This window comes from Schistocerca cancellata, chromosome 2 (genome assembly GCF_023864275.1).
Source record: "Schistocerca cancellata isolate TAMUIC-IGC-003103 chromosome 2, iqSchCanc2.1, whole genome shotgun sequence".
Lineage (NCBI taxonomy): Eukaryota > Metazoa > Arthropoda > Insecta > Orthoptera > Acrididae > Schistocerca > Schistocerca cancellata.
Window position 1 is genome coordinate 125,892,560 of NC_064627.1, and position 22,527 is coordinate 125,915,086.

Below are 22,527 nucleotides of genomic sequence, written 5' to 3' on the forward strand. Positions count from 1 at the left end.
TCTTCCTCTAGTTTGGGTAACGGATGGCTAACTGTAGCTTTCGTTGCTTGTAACAATGCAGGTAGACCAGGTTTGGAATCCTTTGAAACTAGGGAAATCTTAACTTACCGTACTATAACTGTTTCTGAGATTCTACATCTACATTTATACTCCGCAAGCCACCCAACGGTGTGTGGCGGAGGGCACTTTACGTGCCACTGTCATTATCTCCCTTTCCTGTTCCAGTCGCGTATGGTTCGCGGGAAGAACGACTGTCTGAAAGCCTCTGTGCGCGCTCTAATCTCTCTAATTTTACATTCGTGATCTCCTCGGGAGGTATAAGTAGGGGGAAGCAATATATTCGATACCTCATCCAGAAACGCACCCTCTCGAAACCTGGACAGCAAGCTACACCGCGATGCAGAGCGCCTCTCTTGCAGGGTCTGCCACTTGAGTTTGTTAAACATCTCCGTAACGCTATCACGCTTACCAAATAACCCTGTGACGAAACGCGCCGCTCTTCTTTGGATCTTCTCTATCTCCTCCGTCAACCCGACCTGGTACGGATCCCACACTGATGAGCAATACTCAAGTATAGGTCGAACGAGTGTTTTGTAAGGCACCTCCTTTGTTGATGGACTACATTTTCTAAGGACTCTCCCAATGAATCTCAACCTGGTACCCGCCTTACCAACAATTAATTTTATATGATCATTCCACTTCAAATCGTTCCGCACGCATACTCCCAGATATTTTACAGAAGTAACTGCTACCAGTGTTTGTTCCGCTATCATATAATCATACAATAAAGGATCCTTCTTTCTATGTATTCACAATACATTACATTTGTCTATGTTAAGGGTCAGTTGCCACTCCCTGCACCAAGTGCCTATCCGCTGCAGATCTTCCTGCATTTCGCTACAATTTTCTAATGCTGCAACTTCTCTGTATACTACAGCATCATCCGCGAAAAGCCGCATGGAACTTCCGACACTATCTACTAGGTCATTTATATATATTGTGAAAAGCAATGGTCCCATAACACTCCCCTGTGGCACGCCAGAGGTTACTTTAACGTCTGTAGATGTCTCTCCATTGAGAACAACATGCTGTGTTCTGTTTGCTAAAAACTCTTCAATCCAGCCACACAGATGGTCTGATATTCCGTAGGCTCTTACTTTGTTTATCAGGCGACAGTGCGGAACTGTATCGAACGCCTTCCGGAAGTCAAGGAAAATGGCATCTACCTGGGAGCCTGTATCTAATATTTTCTGGGTCTCATGAACAAATAAAGCGAGTTGGGTTTCACACGATCGCTGTTTCCGGAATCCATGTTGATTCCTACATAGTAGATTCTGAGTTTCCAAAAACGACATGATACTCGAGCAAAAGACATGTTCTAAAATTCTACAACAGATCGACGTCAGAGAGATAGGTCTATAGTTTTGCGCATCTGCTCGACGACCCTTCTTGAAGAATGGGACTACCTGTGCTCTTTTCCAATCATTTGGAACCTTCTGTTCCTCTAGAGACTTGCGGTACACGGCTGTTAGAAGGGGGGCAAGTTCTTTCGCGTACTCTGTGTAGAATCGAATTGGTATCCCGTCAGGTCCAGTGGACTTTCCTCTGTTGAGTGATTCCAGTTGCTTTTCTATTCCTTGGACACTTATTTCAATGTCAGCCATTTTTTCGTTGGTGCGAGGATTTAGAGAAGGAACTGCAGAGCGGTCTTCCTCTGTGAAACAGCTTTGGAAAAAGGTGTTTAGCATTTCAGTTTTACGCTTGTCATCCTCTGTTTCAATGCCATCATCATCCCGGTGTGTCTGGACATGATGTTTCGAGCCACTTACTGATTTAACGTAAGACCAGAACTTCCTAGGATTTTCTGTCAAGTCGGTACCTAGTATTTTACTTTCGAATTCACTGAACGCTTCACGCATAGCCCTCCTTACGCTAACTTTGACATCGTTTAGCTTCTGTTTGTCTGAGAGGTTTTGGCTGCGTTTAAACTTGGAGTGAAGCTCTCTTTGCTTTCGCAGTAGTTTCCTAACTTTGTTGTTGTACCACGGTGGGTTTTTCCCGTCCCTCACAGTTTTGCTCGGCACGTACCTGTCTAAAACGCATTTTACGATTGCCTTGAACTTTTTCCATAAACACTCAACATTGTCAGTGTCGGAACAGAAATTTTCGTTTTGATCTGTTAGGTAGTCTGAAATCTGCCTTCTATTACTCTTGCTAAACAGATAAACCTTCCTCCCTTTTTTTATATTCCTATTAACTTCCATATTCAGGGATGCTGCAACGGCCTTATGATCACTGATTCCCTGTTCTGCACTTACAGAGTCGAAAAGTTCGGGTCTGTTTGTTATCAGTAGGTCCAAGATGTTATCTCCACGAGTCGGTTCTCTGTTTAATTGCTCGAGGTAATTTTCGGATAGTGCACTCAGTATAATGTCACTCGATGCTCTGTCCCTACCACCCGTCCTAAACATCTGAGTGTCCCAGTCTATATCTGGTAAATTGAAATCTCCACCTAAGACCATAACATGCTGAGAAAATTTATGTGAAATGTATTCCAAATTTTCTCTCAGTTGTTCTGCCACTAATGCTGCTGAGTCGGGGGGTCGGTAAAAGGAGCCAATTATTAACCTAGCTCGGTTGTTGAGTGTAACCTCCACCCATAATAATTCACAGGAACTATCCACTTCTACTTCACTACAGGATAAACTACTACTAACAGCGACGAACACGCCACCACCGGTTGCATGCAATCTATCCTTTCTAAACACCGTCTGTGCCTTTGTAAAAATTTCGGCAGAATTTATATCTGGCTTCAGCCAGCTTTCTGTACCTATAACGATTTCAGCTTCGGTGCTTTCTATCAGCGCTTTAAGTTCCGGTACTTTACCAACGCAGCTTCGACAGTTTACAATTACAATACCGATTGCTGCTTGGTCCCCGCATGTCCTGACTTTGCCCCGCACCCGTTGAGGCTGTTGCCCTTTCTGCACTTGCCCGAGGCCATCTAACCTAAAAAACCGCCCAGCCCACGCCACACAACCCCTGCTACCCGTGTAGCCGCTTGTTGCGTGTAGTGGACTCCTGACCTATCCAGCGGAACCCGAAACCCCACCACCCTATGGCGCAAGTCGAGGAATCTGCAGCCCACATGGTCGCAGAACCGTCTCAACCTCTGATTCAGACCCTCCACTCGGCTCTGTACCAAAGGTCCGCAGTCAGTCCTGTCGACGATGCTGCAGATGGTGAGCTCTGCTTTCATCCCGCTAGCGAGACTGGCAGTCTTCACCAAATCAGATAGCCGCCGGAAGCCAGAGAGGATTTCCTCCGATCCATAGCGACACACATCATTGGTGCCGACATGAGCGACCACCTGCAGATGGGTGCACCCTGTACCCTTCATGGCATCCGGAAGGACCCTTTCCACATCTGGAATGACTCCCCCCGGTATGCACACGGAGTGCACTTTGGTTTTCTTCCCCTCCCTTGCTGCCATATCCCTAAGGGGCCCCATTACGCGCCTGACGTTGGAGCTCCCAACTACCAGTAAGCCCACCCTCTGCGACTGCCCGGATCTTGCAGACTGAGGGGCAACCTCTGGAACAGGACAAGCAGCCATGTCAGGCTGAAGATCAGTATCAGCCTGAGACAGAGCCCGAAACCGGTTCGTCAGACAAACTGGAGAGGCCTTCCGTTCAGCCCTCCGGAATGTCTTTCGCCCCCTGCCACACCTTGAGACGACCTCCCACTCTACCTCAATGCGGGCAGTATCCCGGGCAACCACAGTCGTAGTCCGATCGGGGGATGCGTGGGACGAGCTGGCCGTCCCCGACAAACCTCCATCCGGACCCCCACAGTGATGCCCATTGGCAACAGCCTCAAGCTGTGTGACCGAAGCCAACACTGCCTGAAGCTGGGAGCGAAGGGATGCCAACTCAGCCTGCATCCGAACACAGCAGTTGCAGTCCCTATCCATGCTAAAAACTTGTGCAAAGAAGTGAGGGTTCCTACCTTTTTCCGCACGGGAGTTTGTCTTTGTCTTGTCGTAGACGTTGTAAGATAAATTCTGACTGTGGCGTTCACTTATGGGTGAAGGCGAGTGGTCCTTCTTCTTTGGAAGATTGTCGCATTGTTGGCTCTTGTGTTTTCACTTTATATACTAGACTTGCTATATGCTGCCACACAGAGCGGGTTGCTTGTTTAGAGCTATCTCTCTTTCGGTTTGGTGCCTTGATATTTTACATGTGCTGTTCGAGTTTCTAGCTTGTCTACAGTTTCGGTTGATTTACATCTTCAGACATTAGAAATCTTGCTGTTACAACTTGGTATGGCGCTGGCAGTTTCCTCCTAATTTTGGGAGTTTACTCTTCTAAATCCATACCACGTGTGCACCAGTCGTGTTGCATCAACATGGATGACAAGTTTATGGAATTATGGCAGGTGCAGCTGTAAATACAACAGCAACAGCAACAGCAACTACAAAAACCATATGCTGAGCTTCTTCAAGCGATGACATCTCGAGAGCAACGGCGGCAACACGTGCTACCGACCCCAGCCTCCACTCCATCTCTCGAACTTTTTGATGTAGGTAAGGAGAGATGGGACAGTTATCTAAAGATTTCTTGTTCTACAAGTTTGGAAACGCTAGTGACCCTATGTATATGACTGTACTCTACCTTATTCTATAAGGGGCCACCAAAACGTTTCCGTTGGAGGGTGTTGTTGCACGGTATATGTAATCCGGAGTAGCAAGGAGGTAGTGGCGGTGTTATTGGCACCTTCAAACACAAAATTTTCGCTCGCCCCTTATAGTTTCTTTCTGAGTAATTTGGGTCGGTACCTTAGAACACGCCCAGAACCTACTTCCTTGAAATTTGACGAGTTCTGGTCGGCGTTGTCTGCACATTTTCATCATAAATCTCATAATATAGCAGATCGCCGTAACTTGATCAACGACGAAAGCAGATTAACGAGTCGTATATGAAAAGGATAACAGAGTTACGGGGTTTGTCTAGAGACTGTCAGTTTCGTTGTAGTTAGTGTAATGCATATTACGTTCATTCCATTATCCCCGATGTAATTGTGCGATTAGCTCCGGATAAAAGGAGGAGGAGGAGATTAGTGTTTAACGTCCCGTCGACAACGAGGTCATTAGAGACGGAGTGCAAGCTCGGGTGAGGGAAGGATGGGGAAGGAAACCGGCCATGCCCTTTCAAAGGAACCATCCCGGCATTTGCCTGAAGCGATTTAGGGAAATCACGGAAAACCTAAATCAGGATGGCCGGAGACGGGATTGAATCGTAGTCCTCCCGAATGCGGCTCCGGATAAGTAATTTCAAGCCAATGCGCTTTAGTCATTTGACTGATCCCTAGCTGAAATGGCACAGTTAACACGATCGAATGAGCTGTCTGCTTCGGCCCGGGATGCCTTTGTCTTTGAAAGTCAGATAGCGAAATTGGACTGTAGTTGTTCCCGTGGTACGTCGCCAGACAACACAGCAGGGTCCCGTTTCCTAGGGGCGGGCGTGCCCGGATCGCCCTTATTTGTCAAAATTCGGTCTCATCGCCGTTCCATTAAAGTAACGTAAAAAGCCAGATACTAGGAATCAGTTTCCCCCGCCTTTTCCACACAGAAGACGCAATGGTCGTCGCAATTCTTGGTGCAATACAGCGGATTGTGACGGTCTTTCCCCCTCGACATCGGGTAGTTTCTTACAAGAAAACCTTTGAGTACATGGTCACAAAAGGCCAATGATGTTTCCGCCAGTCGACGCCCAAAATACTGAATACCATCCAAACACAATGTTGGCTACTATTGACAACAGGGGGCGGGACTGGAGGTATCCAATGGTGAACACAGCTTGAGACTAATGAGTGTAATTGGACTACTTAGTCAAGGAGTAACTCACGACAGCGCTACAGTGTGCTGATACAAAGCATAGCAATGGCAACAAAGGAAACATTGCATTAAATCTACAACAAAAGTTGTTGAACTCGGCATTTTCTCAGTAAGGAACGTGAGAAGTTTTGCAGAGTGAGAAATAAATGGCAGATGAAATATTAGCGTTTCTGCAAGATGTGGTGCCGTCTACACACGGCTGTGTGGACAATTTACAGGAGGAGTACAAAGATAGCCATCGTGCTTAACAAGTGAAACTGATATTGGAACAGGTGTCGAGCCATGTAGTTCACCACCTTTATCGGACAGGAAGCTACAAATCAGGTGTCCAGTGAAACGCAGTACATGACAATCGTTATTCAAGTACTGGGGACTAAATATAATTACATTAATCCAAGGTTATCCATATCATAATAAAAACCAATTATGAATAGATTTCGAATAAGTTCTCAGCAATATGATGGAGTACTACATAAGGAAAACTATAGTGCTGTAGGAAAACTGCGGATATTCAAAGGAGGACAAGGCGCACATGTTAAAAAATGGTGTTTGCGCGTTTCCAGGATGCTCGATACAGTCTGCAGGATGCGCTTGGAAGTGACCTGCTACGTCATGCAAATCAAATTGCGCGCGACACATATTACAGTGATTTCAAGGGAAGCAATGGATGGTTGTATAACTTCAAAAAGTGCCACAGAATTGGAAGACGTAAGATAACGAAATTTCAAACAAAGTGTCACGGTCATGATATGCTATCTCAGGACCAACATTAAGTGCAGAACAAAGTCTTGTTATTGTACTTTGATGGGCCATAAGGAGTGTTCAGAGTCACTCGCGAATCTATAGACAGCTATAAAAGTAATTTGCGCTGGAGAAAAACGAGTCTTCCGGTTCGTATTTTAGTCTATGCATGCTACTCACAAGATGTATTTGAGACTCCACAAACTGAAAAGAGTATTTTATCATCAGATTCTTCAATAAGTATGAAATTTCAATCTGTAACGTTGTATTCAGAATGCGAAAATATTTTTTGGCAGTCACCTACAGCGGGAGCAACGATCGTTGTAATAAAATGAGAGAAATCAGAGCTTGCATGGAAAGATTTAAGTGTTCGTTTTTCCTGTACACTGTCAGAAGTCGAATGGTGGAGAAATAGCATAAAAGAAATTCCGTGATCCCTCTGCCACCGCTTAAGTGTGAAATGCAGAACAATCATGTAGATGAAGTATTTCTGCAATATCTTGCATTATGTGTAGAAAACGCTGTTTGTTTTCATAATCTGTAGATGAACAGTTTTAACACACTTCACTATACTATAACATGTAAATAATTTAATTTTTCTACAAATTTATATCTGTTCTGCAAGCTATTTACTAAAATTCCTTTGTAAAGAACTAAAACTTCCATGTGTTCATTAACACCTGCAGAATAACATCTGAGTTCTACGTCTTGTTGTCCCAATCTTAACAGAAATTACAATGTCTGCCTTGCTGATGATGAACCAAAACGAAGAACAGTTGAATTTATACCACCCTGTTATCTGAAATATAATTCAAATTTTATTTCCACTTCCACTCTTAGCTTCCTGAAGATATGATGCTTTCAGACGCATTCGCTATTCATCAGACAATTCCTGAACAGCAGCTTGCGATGACAAGTACGACAGAAAACTAAGATCGTTTGAGGTTAGCAGTTAATATCCGTCCAGTTTTCTCGCCAAAGTATCTTACTGTGAAAACAGTACTATCCAAATAGAAATATTTGCGACAAATCTGAAACAGTGCAACACAACAATCACCCTTACAACGTCTGTCGAAAAGGTTGTGTTACTGCAAACATTCTGTGGCCAACTTCTTAGTTATCTTGCCATCAAGGGTGTTGAGTCAAGAAAAAAAAAATGATATGGCACATTTCATGTAACTGGTTGTAAAAACAACTGGTAAGTGATGCAGTGGGAACGATTGACACGTTATAAATCCATCATCATTTAGTTGTGCTCAGATGAAGTGTAGGCACAAAATCATTTGTGGGCACTGCACCGATTCAGCGATTTCTCATCTTCTGGTGTTTGAGAAATTGTTACATGTGAACTTTCATTCCTTCTCAATAGTTTCCCTGTCAACAGGGAACGCAGCATTTGCAGCCTGTACTTTGAACTAGAAGTATAGGCGTATATGTATGATTATAACACATACAAGTGTCGAACCCTTTCGACGCGATGTACACACGAACTGAAGTTTCGTATTACAAGCCACCAACTGACAAACAGCTAGCGACAGAGTGTTCCAATATGTTCGCGGTGAACAGGTTTTGTGTCTCTAGGACGCTTCGTTGCAGAGTTTACCAGTTGCAATGGCTGGTGAGTGGTGCCCTGCCAGTCTCTTGGTAACCAGTACCATATGTTTTCAAAGGATAAGAGATACGTGAAACGGACTGTGTATCAAGGCAGCGCGGACAGCATGGCTCTAGTGTTTGGTTGGTGAAAGATAATGTCACGGAGAGCTCGAAGAAAGGGTACAGCCGTCGGTTTTTAAGACGTCATAAATGTAACGGCAGCTAGCTGAAGATAAGGAAGATAAGGAAGACCAGGGCACATTTCTTTCGGAAATGTTATAATTTTTTGTTAAATTTGCCATGTTTCAAATGGTTGTTAAAGCATATCATTATACATATAATTTTAGCTCAACGTTACATTTAAGAGTGCAAAAGAATTTTATATAGGCTCAGTTCGAGAGCATGAACGTGCCCCAGATATGGAGCAAGTCTATGCACCTATGTTGACACGTTCACCGATGTCATCGAACACAAAAATGAATAGCCAAACCCACTGCTGAAATTTCCAAAATATATTTTATTGACATTAAACAAAATTATAGGCTTAATTACACCGATTAACATGGTAAAATACCAATATTTTACTAGCAGTAAACAAATTCCAACTGTAAGCATATTATTTGCTTTCATAAAAATTTGTTAATTAAAGGCCTGTTCATCATCATTGTCGAAACTACAGTTTACGCACGAAAAAATAACATGTATCCTGTGGAACAATAGCCCTGAGCTCACCTTTTACGTAGAACGTAGTGGACCTACTCTTGTTTTGTTTGTTATTGATTGTAAATGGAAAGAAAATTTTCATCCTCTTCATCAAATAGCTGCAGGTTGGAAGATAAACTGGATGGGAGATACGTTGAGAGTGCCTGATAACAGACGCTTTGGAAGGACTAGTTTGTGACATCACGTTTAGAGAAAGGAAGTACTTGATGATGGACGACACGAAGTGACGCGGAAATCACATGAACGTGAAGAGGATGACAGAGGACAGGAGACCATGGAGAATTCCCCTGAGAAAACATGACTTTAGGCAGAACGTTAATGATGTCAGAAGTAGGCCTATCCACATTTCTCCTTTTTTTCCCCTTTAGCAATTTCTTGCCACTATCAGTCCATGCCCTCATAGAGTTAACCTTTTCTGCTTGGTATTCATTACGTTCAAATGTCTCTTTCACCCATTTCTATCGTTTATTCTATTGTTCCTTCATTTATATATTGCGTAATTTTAAAGTTTCGTTGACTGGGTTAGAGTTAGGATCGCAATGCAAAATATTGAATAAACGTTCCGCTAAATAACAGCGTAACAGTGTCTCATTGTCATATTTGCATTCCTTTCGAAACTACAGTAGTCACGTTCAGGCTTTCACATTATGCAGATGTGTCTTATAAAGTAGAATAATCTTTTGTAAACAGCACTTATGTTTATCTATTTTCAGTTCTAAGGATATGCTTCCAAGGAGCACAGATATTTGTTTAACAATACTTACTCACCATGCACAAAAACACAAATATGTTTTCGCACTAAGACGTTGATTCTGCTGGAGCTTCCGGCATTCCTGTTTGATTTATACTCGTATTGTGTATGTTGGTGACATTTCTGGTCTTTCTGTAAATTGTCATTTTTACTCCTGTGTATAGTTCCTTTGTTGAAATGCTTTATTTAGGTCCTAATGAAAGTTTGTTGTCTAAATGCTACAGATATTTGAAGAGCGCATGGAGAAAACTGTGTACATTTCTCAGGAGAGGAGATTTGAACCTACAAGATTAGGAAAAAATACGTAAAACACTTTGCTCAAGTGTAGCTAATAAAATTATATGATAAAAAGACAGTAAATCCAAAGTAAGTGCATCTTTACCAAGATAAGAACTTGTAAGTCCATTACTTTATGGTAAGCTTTCGTCGGTTTATTGTGTTGTTTAGCACTGGAAGTTACTTTTTATTAGTCTTGGATTTTGGTTTGTTAACTCGTAGCCTGGAATAAATATTTCTTGCGCCTTGACCATAAAACTGTTTAAGTTCTTGAACGTTTGCGTATTTTTCGTATGGTGCAGGCAGGTGCTCTGGAAATATACCCACAGAATTTGTTATTTGCAAAACGATGGTGATTTACCTTTCAAAGTGTTTCATACTATAAAACACCATTATGTCTTCGTTGAGACCGTAAGAATCTGTCACGTCCCTACAGTTGATACTCAAGCTCGACGTTACTTGTAGACCAACGGAACGTTCCAAAAATACCGGCGTTCAAGCTGCACTGTGAGTAATCCTGTATTTAAACAGCTTTCTTCTTCGACAGCCAGAGCCTCTCTGAGTGATGGTACCTTGAAAGAGCATTTAGTTTCGTCACATGCTTTTACAAAGGTCGTTCAACCGCGTATACTTTCTTCTTGAACCGCAAAGACTTTCTATGACTTTGGATTGGCTTTTGTAGTTTTAAAATCATTACTCCCAGTCATCTGGAAACTCTCTGATAACTTTCTGAACCTCTTATTGGAAATAATATTACGACACTACCTCCTCTCTTAATGGTATCAACAAGATAGTGACGGTATATGAACACTGCGTAGTTCTTATTCTATCCTGAGCACGAATCAGGGAATATTAAAAGAACCCTTTCTTTTGGTTAAAGGATTTCACTCACATAATTGTACAGAAAACTAATAACTTAATTTCTTCTTTATTCCCAAAACCTTCAGTGTAAGTATAACATATTGCGTCACTGTTAGACATTTGATTAATGTTGAAACAGTAAAACGATAATTCCATGCAAAGCAATGAAGACCTTCTGGCAAAAACAACTTTCAATCACGTTATCATTTCGTTTGATTCTTAAAATTTATCGTAAAGAGCAATCTCTGGCATTGGAATCATCATCTCTAGGCTTTCAATGAGTAGTTAGTGTCACAGAAATTAAGTTTATTAAATAGGAAGATATGTCAGTGCACTCATCTAACAAATTAAAGTTCTTGATACGTTGTTCTCTTTCGTAGAGTTTGATTTTTTTTAAACAATCAAACGTTGGGCGTTTGCAGTAACTGTCTGAATCATGACACATTGCCCTAAGGCCCTAAAAACACTACTCATAATGTTATAACTTTTAATTTTGCTGCTGATTGATTGATGGATTTCTTGTCACCTTCATCTTGTGATAATTCACACAATTTAAAGCTCCTAAGAGGACCACACTATTATCACACTCCAAACAAATCAATATTACTACAAAGAAACCACACAGAGTAAAAAACTCAACCGATCATGTTTGCAGCGGCAACCAGACTGACCTTGAAGGTGTATTGCAAACAGTTGAATCGCACCTTGGACTTGCCCCATTCTTTCCGTGAGAAGACAGGCATAAAACATACTTTGCGTTACCATTAAAAGTAAAACCGTTTGTATCTAGGAACCTTTCCACGTTATTTGTAAGGCATTTTAACTGCCTTGTAGTACTGACGGCTGGCCAATAAAATTTGATATAAATAATTTTTCTACTTAAATGGAGTTACGCCATTTTTCCCATGAGGTACTCACGTGTGGTTCTAGATGTTCATTAGTGTGCAATAAATACTAACAATTGTACATGTCCAGATATTCAATAAAAGAAAATTCAGGGGTAACTAGTTCACAAACTAAGTATTCCATACTATTGAGAAAACCTGTAGATCAGTTCTTCAGCGATGATTCAAATATTTGATACGACAGAGCAGTTATGCTGTTTGTAGAGGATCCTATATCCTTCCTAACAGAACCTTGTTCGTTTACACCATCACATTTTCATCTTTACACTTTCCCCATCAAAGAACTTGATTCGATAACCAACAACTAATTAAGAAATTATATCAATAACCCACAGAACCTTACCCAGATAAGTGTTGAATTATATTGCTACTCAAATACATGTTCTTTTAAACAATTATGTCAAATGTCTTTATCTCCCTAGTAACATTATTCAGCAAAAGGAATTTAGTAGTTATTTTTGTTTAATTTCGTGAACACAAATGTAATTAATGTACAGTCAACAATAAAGTAATAAACAACAGAAAGGATTCCAAGAGGATGCTTGAAGATAAAGAAATGCAACAAGTTGATGCCCATGGTTCAGTAATGTTGGAAGACACATTTTAATGTGGCTCAAATCTTAATTTTCAATTTCGTGCAAGTTGTACTTTTTAGAAATTAGGTACACCTATCTCCTTAATATTGTAAAGCACGAGCTTAGAGCCAACAACTTTAGCCGTGTAGACTGTATGGGCTGCACAGCTTGTTTTTGTTCGTGTTTTCCAGTAATAGTATTTCTCTGTCATTCAGAAATTCCAACACCTTTTTAACCTTTCACTCTAGTTAGGATCGTAGAAGCATGGTCTTTTCCGAATGCAGTTCTGATCAAAAGCAATTCTGATACCTGTAGTCAAGTTCCTTGTTAATCATGGCTTTTACATTCTTGTGTTAATATTTCCGTACAAACTTTCCTCCCCCTTACACATATACCAATTTTCAAAGGTTCTTCAATATAGTGAGACATATTTTTCATTAACAAATTTTCATAGATTTATATTTGAAAATGTTTTCACAATGAAATACTTTCGTAAAACGTTTCGCCCGCTATTTCGCTCCCTAAGAAATTGAATTTCTAAAAACCGTGAAATGTGTACTTTTTATTTGTAACAGGAAACCCAAATATAAATTTTCATGTATTTATCTTCAAAAATGATTGCATAATGAAATATTTACAAGAAATCTTTCGTCCCCTATTTCACCCTGTTAGAGGTCGAACTTCTACACTCCTGGAAATGGAAAAAAAGAACACATTGACAACGGTGTGTCAGACCCACCATACTTGCTCCGGACACTGCGAGAGGGCTGTACAAGCAATGATCACACGCACGGCACAGCGGACACACCAGGAACCGCGGTGCTGGCCGTCGAATCTCGCTAGCTGCGCAGCATTTGTGCACCGCCGCCGTCAGTGTCAGCCAGTTTGCCGTGGCATACGGAGCTCCATCGTAGTCTTTAACACTGGTAGCATGCCGCGACAGCGTGGACGTGAACCGTATGTGCAGTTGACGGACTTTGAGCGAGGGCGTATAGTGGGCATGCGGGAGGCCGGGTGGACGTACCGCCGAATTGCTCAACACGTGGGGCGTGAGGTCTCCACAGTACATCGATGTTGTCGCCAGTGGTCGGCGGACCGCAGCGACGCACGGATGCACGCCAAGACCGTAGGATCCTACGCAGTGCCGTAGGGGACCGCACCGCCACTTCCCAGCAAATTAGGGACACTGTTGCTCCTGGGGTATCGGCGAGGACCATTCGCAACCGTCTCCATGAAGCTGGGCTACGGTCCCGCACACCGTTAGGCCGTCTTCCGCTCACGCCCCAACATCGTGCAGCCCGCCTCCAGTGGTGTCGCGACAGGCGTGAATGGAGGGACGAATGGAGACGTGTCGTCTTCAGCGATGCGAGTCGCTTCTGCCTTGGTGCCAATGATGGTCGTATGCGTGGTTGGCGCCGTGCAGGTGAGCGCCACAATCAGGGCTGCATACGACCGAGGCACACAGGGCCAACACCCGGCATCATGGTGTGGGGAGCGATCTCTTACACTGGCCGTACACCACTGTTGATCGTCGAGGGGACACTGAATAGTGCACGGTACATCCAAACCGTCATCGAACCCATCGTTCTACCATTCCTAGACCGGCAAGGGAACTTGCTGTTCCAACAGGACAATGCACGTCCGCATGTATCCCGTGCCACCCAACGTGCTCTAGAAGGTGTAAGTCAACTACCCTGGCCAGCAAGATCTCCGGATCTGTCCCCCATTGAGCATGTTTGGGACTGGATGAAGCGTCGTCTCACGCGGTCTGCACGTCCAGCACGAACGCTGGTCCAACTGAGGCGCCAGGTGGAAATGGCATGGCAAGCCGTTCCGCAGGACTACATCCGGCATCTCTACGATCGTCTCCATGGGAGAATAGCAGCCTGCATTGCTGCGAAAGGTGGATATACACTGTACTAGTACCGACATTGTGCATGCTCTGTTGCCTGTGTCTATGTGCCTGTGGTTCTGTCAGTGTGATCATGTGATGTATCTGACCCCAGGAATGTGTCAATAAAGTTTTCCCTTCCTGGGACAATGAATTCACGGTGTTCTTATTTTAATTTCCAGGAGTGTAAACACACTGAAACACCTGCTTTTTATTTCCAATCAAGAAGTGGAAGACATATTTTCGTAGATGCAGCTTTAAAAATTCTTTCATAATGAAATATTTGCAAAACATTTCGTCCCCTTAGGGGATGAATTTCCAAAAACTCTGTAAAGCGTATTTTTTAATTTTCAACCGAGAAGTCAAATAGCAATTTTCGTAGCTGTAGCTGAAAATCTACTTTAGCAGATTTTTCATGACAAAACTTTCAGACACTATTTCATCCCATATGGGCTAAATTTTCAGAAATGCTGAAACACGTGTTTCTTAGTTTTTGAGCGAGAAACCAAATATCAATTTCCGTAGGCCTAGCTTCAAAATTGCCTTAATGACTTATACTCAGGAAACATTTCCTTCCCTGTTTCACCCCCTAGGGGATGGAATTTCGGAAAATGATACCTACACCAACAGTAGAACAATCTTTCCAAATTTAAAGTTTCTGTCCTTCGCGATTTGAGCTGCACAGTGATGAGTCAGTGAGTGAGTCAGTCAGCCGGGCCACTGCAGAGATTCCACTGGCATTTTATCCAGCTTGCAATTGTCCACACCTATCAAGTTGACCTAAACTTTATTGCAGGTTAGATTAAGTTGTAGACAAAATTTTTATTTAGCAAAAATATTCTAAAACTAAAAATAAAAAATATAATATTTTACAGGTTAATATACTCAATTAAGTGTGTAAAGTATATTACCTGACATGGCATAAATGTCTGGTAAAAATTTAGTCTCTTTCACAGGTGTATCATTGGATTAAATGGTACCTGCATTAGAAGAAGTGTCTTAGATCATTTCCAATTGTTTGTTTTATAAAGAATAGGTCCAATAGCGTTCAAAATAATTGCAAATTCCTTAGAAAATGTTTTGCACTAACAGTGATAAACTGCAAAATTTCAAACATATACAAACCATTACTGCATCGTATGAGTAGGCCTTGATTTTCACAAAATATGGAGCCCACTATAGTCCATATGTACTATGCTTTGATCTAACTCATCGACTCCTACCCGTGTTCCCTCGATATGCACTTAATCAAGCTTGCTGTCAGTCAGTTTCTGCATATCTTTAAATACAACCACTTAACTTCTCCCATCTGAATGCTTTCCGTACTCAGCAAATTCCCTTACCTCCTCGTCCTATTTTGACATGTCCTTAAATTCTATACATGCCACAGAAATTACCTCCAACCACACCGTCATTTCTCCTTATATTACAAATATCAGCGCATTCCACAGACAAAAAATTTGCTCTCCCAGACAGTTGATCTGTTCTCCCAACGAAACTTCTACAGTCCCAGCCCCCCACCCCCAAAAAAATAATGAAATGCATGCTGACGTCTGACATGCCTGCTTGATATAACCCACTCACGCACTCTGTCCCCCCCCCCCCCCCCAAAAAAAATAATGAAATGCATGCTGACATCTGACATTCCTGCAAGATGTAGCCCACTCACACACTCTATTCTTCCTTATATCAGTTTCCCTCCTCCTTTTCCATGTTTACCTTTTCTTGCCTCTACATAATCATCGTCTTCCCTCCATCCTTTTTACTCCATCACTGCTCAAACGCAGCCATCATACTCCTCAAAATACCAAATAATTTTCATGTTCGAATGTTCGAAACATCTTTCCCATGTCCAAGTCGTACAATTTGGTATAGTACATTGATGTTCGTCATTTTTGTTACAAGAGTAAATCCTCATAAGGTCTTTAAAGACAACAAACAGACTTTGATATCATCTTTGTGAAACTTTTGTAAAGATTAGAAAGTAGAAATATCTCTCACTTAAATAATTTAAAAAAATTTCTGTACGTTTACAAGTGCCTTTCGACGATGAGCATCAAATGTACATCTACCATCGGAACGAAGGCGTGTACACACACACACACACACACACACGCACACACACACACACACACACACACACACACACATTGAAAACTTTATTGTAAACAAAATCTAAATCTCGAATGGTGAAAGGGAAATGGTAAACAATACCCAGCATTGCTTTAACGTGGTATCAATCACAATAGAATCCCCATTTTATTTCGTAATTTACCATTTTAACTGCACTATCAGTGTGATATTTTGACTAAAGTGAATTTTTCTTGTGATTGGAGAGGGAAAAATGGGAGCTTGGACTAGTGTCCTTTACTGACGCTGAAAAATTGCAGTAGGCCATCGTATTTGGCGTAAAATGTCAAAAACCTTTCGAATCCGGTTTACTGTTGCATCGACTGTGAAGATAAGCACAGTTGCAGTTGAAAATATTTGAGCGTTGTGAAAAGGTATAGGCAATCTTTTGCGTGATTGTCATATATTCGGAAACCGTCATCACTTTCACCTTACTTTATTGCCAAAATTAAAAGCGAGATTACAGGTTGTCGTTGATGAAATCGATGAAGGCGGAGACCCTGGTGCAACCGGATGGAGCGCCCTCGAAGCCGCACATGCCGTAAGCCCACTGGGCCACGCCTATCAACACCCCGTCTTGCACCAAAGGTCCACCAGAGTCACCCTGCAAGTCAGCAGCACATGGTACCACATTCAATAACAAAATACAGACGCGCTAAAAGTTGGCGCTGCCCGTAAATCTCATGTACGCTACAACTAGTGAAATATCTGGCTTCAGTGATTAACTTCCTGCCAGGAGAAACTAATCACAGAGTCGTAGAAAACCGTGAAATTACTCACATCTATAGCAGGTCTGTTTAATAGCTTTTTTGTTAAACATACTTTAAGAGATATTCCATTACATCGGTTTAATCAAATTACTACTATTCTTCTTTTCGTCACAGAATGAAAATATGAGAACATCATGTAACGTATAACTGCTGTTCCAAATATCACTGTCTTTTACAAGCTGTATGATACATATACAAAGATTTTTATTTATACCAGAAGTTGGTATAAATGTATGTCGATTATCTACTGAACAGCAAATGAAAGCAGGTGCACATGAGTCAGTACTTATTATCATATACTGATTTTTACGATATTACGGAATTTTCCACATGTAACCTTCTTCTTTGTGGGATAAAAATAGAGGATTCTCATTTTGTTAAAGGATTGAATGTATTTTGTAACAAAATTTACTTACTGTCTATAATTTGTCTACACGACAAATTCAAGACATACGGTGCATACGAGTACACGCAAATCGTGAAGTCAGGCTAACATATGCCTTATTTGTGGTAAACTGGTTGTGAATTCATGACACTCGGCTAATCACATTCCACTCCTTAGTAGCTCGTGTACATGACACAGGATCAAACACAAAAAAATGAGATAAATAGACGTGAGATATTTGAGAAAAATACTCAAATAACGACACTGTCTGGTTTGAGGCTTACAAAATATCCACATGACAAGTGTTGAAAATTGAACATAATGTGTCCTGTGCTCTCTTCAATTACAGAACGTACTTCACAAATGTCGGAAGTCGTAAAATAGTCATGATTTTTTATTTGGCAGTGCAACTACATTTGTGATATACTGACAAAATCTGTAAAGAGAATTACAACTCGGCAAATCGTGTTCGAAATAATCGGTGATGATACTGAAAACAATTTTCAGTATTAATGACAGACTGGCAACGAAAATCGACGATAAACGATTACAGAAGTACTGGTAACAATCTAAATTACTTTTTACCAGTCGTCCTAAGATCTGATCTTCAATTGTAGGTGACACAATTAATTCGCATATAGCAGCACTGAAAGATGAACAAGGCCCTGGGGGTAGACGACATTCCGTGAGATCTACTGATAGCCTTGGGAGAGCCAGCCATGACAAAACTACTGATGTGCAACGTGTATAAGACAGGCGAAATATCATCAGACTTCAACAACAACGTAATAATTACAATTACGAAGAGAGCAGGTGCTGACAGGTGTCAATATTACCGAACTATAGCTTAATAAGTTACGCTTACACTATACTAATATTAATTATTTACAGAAGAATGAAAAAACTGGAAGAAGCCAATCTCGGGGAAGATGCAGGAACAGGCGAGGCAATGCTGACACTACGATTAAGTTAACTTAAGACAAACCCACTTTTACAGCGTTTGTAAACTTAGAGAAAGCTTTTGACAATCTTGAGTGGGATACACTTTCTAAAACATGGACATAACCATAAGCCTGTTATAAGATGGAAGGGGCATGGAATCGAACAAGCGGTTGAGAAGGGATTCAGACATGTTTTCAGCTTATCCCTATGTTATTCAATCTCTACATTATGCAAGTACTAAACGAAACCAAAGAAATATTTGGAGTAGGGATTAAAACTCAGGGAGAAGAAATAAAAATTTTGAGGTTTGCCGACTACAATGTAATTCTCTCAGAGACAGGAAAGAACTAGCAAGAGCAGCTCAACAGAATGGAAAGCGCCTTGAAAGGAGGATGTAAGATGAATATCAGCAAACGCAAAAAAAAGTACAATGGAATGTAGTCGAATGAAACCAGGTGATGCTGAAGAAATTACGTTGGGAAACGAGACTCTAGATGTAGTGTATGACTTTTGCTATTTGGGCATCACAATAACTGGTGATGGCCGCGGTAGAGATGATATAAAATGTTCACTGGCAATGGCAAGAGAGGAGTTTCCAAAGAAAAGAGATTTGCTAATATTGAATAAAAATATAAGTATTCAGAAAACTTTTTTGACGGTATTCCTTTCGAGTGTATGCATGTAGGGAACTGTATCAATGATGACCAACAGTTTAGACAAGAAGAAAAAGTATGCTTTTGAAATGTGGTGCTATGAAAAAATGCAGAAGATTAGATGGGTAGATCACGTGACAAATGAGGAGGTACTGAGCAGAATTGGTGACGCAAGAAATTCGTGGAGCATATTGACTAAAAGAAATGCTCGGTTGATATGACACGCTCTGAGATACCAAGAGATCACAAATATACAAACATCAAAAAAAGTTTTATATCACCTCGGTTCCGAAAGTTCCGGAACCTGTACAGATAATTGGAATAGAGATCAACACAAACATCATTTCTGCCCTTTTTGTTGATCATGAAAGCCATACATTGCATGGTGTACCACCATACAGCGAGACCTTCAGAGGTGGTGGTCCAAACTGCTGTAAACACCGGCACCCTTAATATCCAGTAGCACGTCATCTTGCATTGATGCATGCCTGTAATCGTCGCGGCATACTATCCACAAGTTCATCAATTCGCCGTTGGTCCAGATTGTCCCTCTCCTCAACGGCGATTCGGCGTAGGTCCCTCGTAGTGGTTGGTGGATCACTTTTTCTATAAACAGACCTTTTCAATTTATCCCAGGCATGTTCAATAGGGTTTATGTCTGGAGAACATCCTGGCCAGTCTAGTCGAGTTATGTCATTATCCCGAAAGAAGCCATTCACAAGATTTGCACGAAGGGGGTGCAAATTGTCGTCCATGGAGACGAATGCCTCGCCAATATGCTGCCGATTTGATTGCACTATCGGTAGGAGGACGGCATTCACGTATCGTACAGCCGTTACGGCGACTTCCATGACCACCAGCGGCGTACGTCGGCCCCAAATAATGCCACCCCAAAACAGCAGGCAACCTCCACCTGCCTACACTCGCTGGACAGTGTGTCTAAGGCGCTCAGCCTGACCGGGTTGCCTCCAAACACATCTGGCTAAAGTCATATGCGGCACTCATCGGTGAAGGGAACGTGGTGCCGATCCTGAGCGGTCCACTCGGCATGTTGTTGGGCCCATCTGTAATGCGCTGCATAGTGTCGTGGTTGCAAAAATGGACTTCGCCATGGACGTCGGGAGTGAAGTTGCGCACAGTTTGAGTCGTAACATGACGTCCTGTGGCTGCACGAAAAGCATTTCTCAACATGGTGGCGTTGCTGTCAGGGTTCCTCCTGGCCATAATCCGTTGGTAGCGGTCTTCCACTGCCCTTGGGCTCCTGAGAGTGGCATGTCATCGATAGTTCCTGTCTCTCTGTATCTCCTCCATGTTCGGACAACATCGCTTTGGATCACTCCAAGAAGGGTGGATACTTCCCTTGTAGAGAGCTATTCCTGGCACAACGTAACAATGCGGACGCGATCGAACCGCGGTATTGATCGTCTAGGCATGGTTGAACTACAGACAACAAGAGCCGTGTACCTCCTTCCTGGTGTAATGACTGGAACTGTTCGGCTGCTGGACCCCCTCCGTCTAATAGGCGCTGCTCATACACGGTTGTTTATATCTTTGGGCGGGTTTAGTGCCATCTCTGAACAGTCAAAGGGGCTGTCTGTGATACAATATCCATAGTCAACGTCTACTTCCAGGAGTTTTGGGAACCGGGGTGATGCAAGTGCAAAACTTTTTGTGATGTGTTAATTAAATCAATAGGAAGTGCAGTGAAGTTACAGAGAAATAACTTGGCAGTAAATATGAAGAAATCGAAGAAGTCGCCGCAACAAGACCTGATTTAGCCTACGAAAAAGTCAAGACTGTCGGAGGAATCATAAACATGAGTTCTTCGAAAACGCAAAGGTGAGAGGGGAGAGGTGGCCTCTATGAGGAGGAGGAAGAACTTTCTGCTGACATAAAAGATGCTGTGTGTATCGATTGGGAAAACATCCAGTACTAGAGTCTGCGTTTGACAGAGCTATGGAAGTATTGCGTTCATACAAGACAGAAGGGATGGTTCTAAGCGTTTAACATGTACGTAACAAGTGTGAAAGAAAGGCTCATGCTCTGCACTCGTTGGTAGGGCACCGCGACTTGTACACGTCCACCGCGGCGCTCGGCGGTGACAGCACCAAGCTACGACACCTGAAGAGGGAGCATAAGAGCCCGAAACCGACCGTGTGGTAATAAGATAATCTTACAACTGCAGCAGTATTTTCAACGTCTGGTATTTTCAGACGATGAGAACGTTCACACAGCAGTTCTCAAATATTTCGTGATGGAGGGGCAGCGTTCCGTCGCCGAGGAATTCAACGATTGGCAGAACGTTCCTTCCGGTGTTTAGAGAGACTTGTTGATTAAGTTGAAAAACAATGGCATGTATCTGTGTCTTTTTTAAGTTTGGCGCAGCATTTGATAAAATTGTGGACACTACTTTGTATTTAGGGTAACGACAGCCGAAATATTCCATTATTTGAATGAAGAAGACCGGTGCGGCTATTGGAATTCTTTATCGGAAAACAGGAGCGGTTGAGGAAAGTAAATTTCCGACTTCAGGTGCTTCACTGAACATAAAGGAATAAAAGAACTTATCAGAAATTTAGCCATGCCATGGGACGGCCAAGTGCAAGGGGCGTTCAAAAAGAAACGGGCCGGAGACAGAATTACAAAAACGATTACATGTATGTTGTCCGCCCCCGGTAGCTGAGTGGTCAGCGTGACGGAATGTCAAACCTAAGGGCCCGGGTTCTGTTCCCGGCTGGGTCGGAGATTTTCTCCGCTCAGGGGCTGGGTGTTGTGTTGTCCTAATCATCATCATTTCATCCCCATCGACGCGCAGGTCGCCGAAGTGGCGTCAACTCGAAAGACCTGCACCAGGCGAACGGTCTACCCGACGGGACGTCCTAGTCACACGACATTTCATTTCATTTTCACCTGTATGTTACAAGTATTGACGATAGCTTTTGAGACACTTGTCTCACTGTGAAACAAGGCGGTGAATGGCTGTCTCATCAAATTCCCGGGGCTGCGATGTTAACCAGTTCCGCACGTACAGCTGGACGTCGTCGTCCGAGGTGAATCGTTTGCCTATTAGAGCCTTTTTAAGGGGACCATATATGGCGTAATCACAGGGAGAGAGTTTCAGACTCTATGGAGGGCGGCCGAGAACCCTTCATTGGAATTTCTGCAGGAGTGTCCGCGAATGTTTTGACCGTAGGAGGCTTTGCATTGTCGTGGAAAGGAAGAACCCCACGGTTGAGATTGCTTCGTCGTTTTGATTTGATCGCTTGGAGAAGGGGGGTCAAGGTTTGCAAGTAACCCTGGACATACACTGTTGTCCCGTGTTGCAGGAAGTGAATCAGAAAGGGGCCATCTTGGTCAAAGAAGAACGTCAGCATAACCTTTCCCGCACTCGTGTGGATGGCCTTGGCATTTTATGATTCTCGTGTCCTGGATGCT

The 22,527-nt window shown here is 42.5% G+C and overlaps 1 protein-coding gene across 1 annotated transcript in view; it reads right to left on the minus strand.

Moving 5' to 3' along the window:
- Positions 1-16,789: 16,789 nt before the first annotated feature.
- Positions 16,790-22,527, minus strand: part of LOC126144045 (trypsin-1-like) — a 45,964-nt gene continuing 40,226 nt past the window's right edge. Inside the window, exon 7 of the mRNA XM_049915466.1 lies at positions 16,790-16,946. Coding sequence (XP_049771423.1) covers positions 16,803-16,946 — 144 coding nt within the window. The 3' untranslated portion in view covers positions 16,790-16,802. The remainder of the gene's footprint in view (positions 16,947-22,527) is intronic.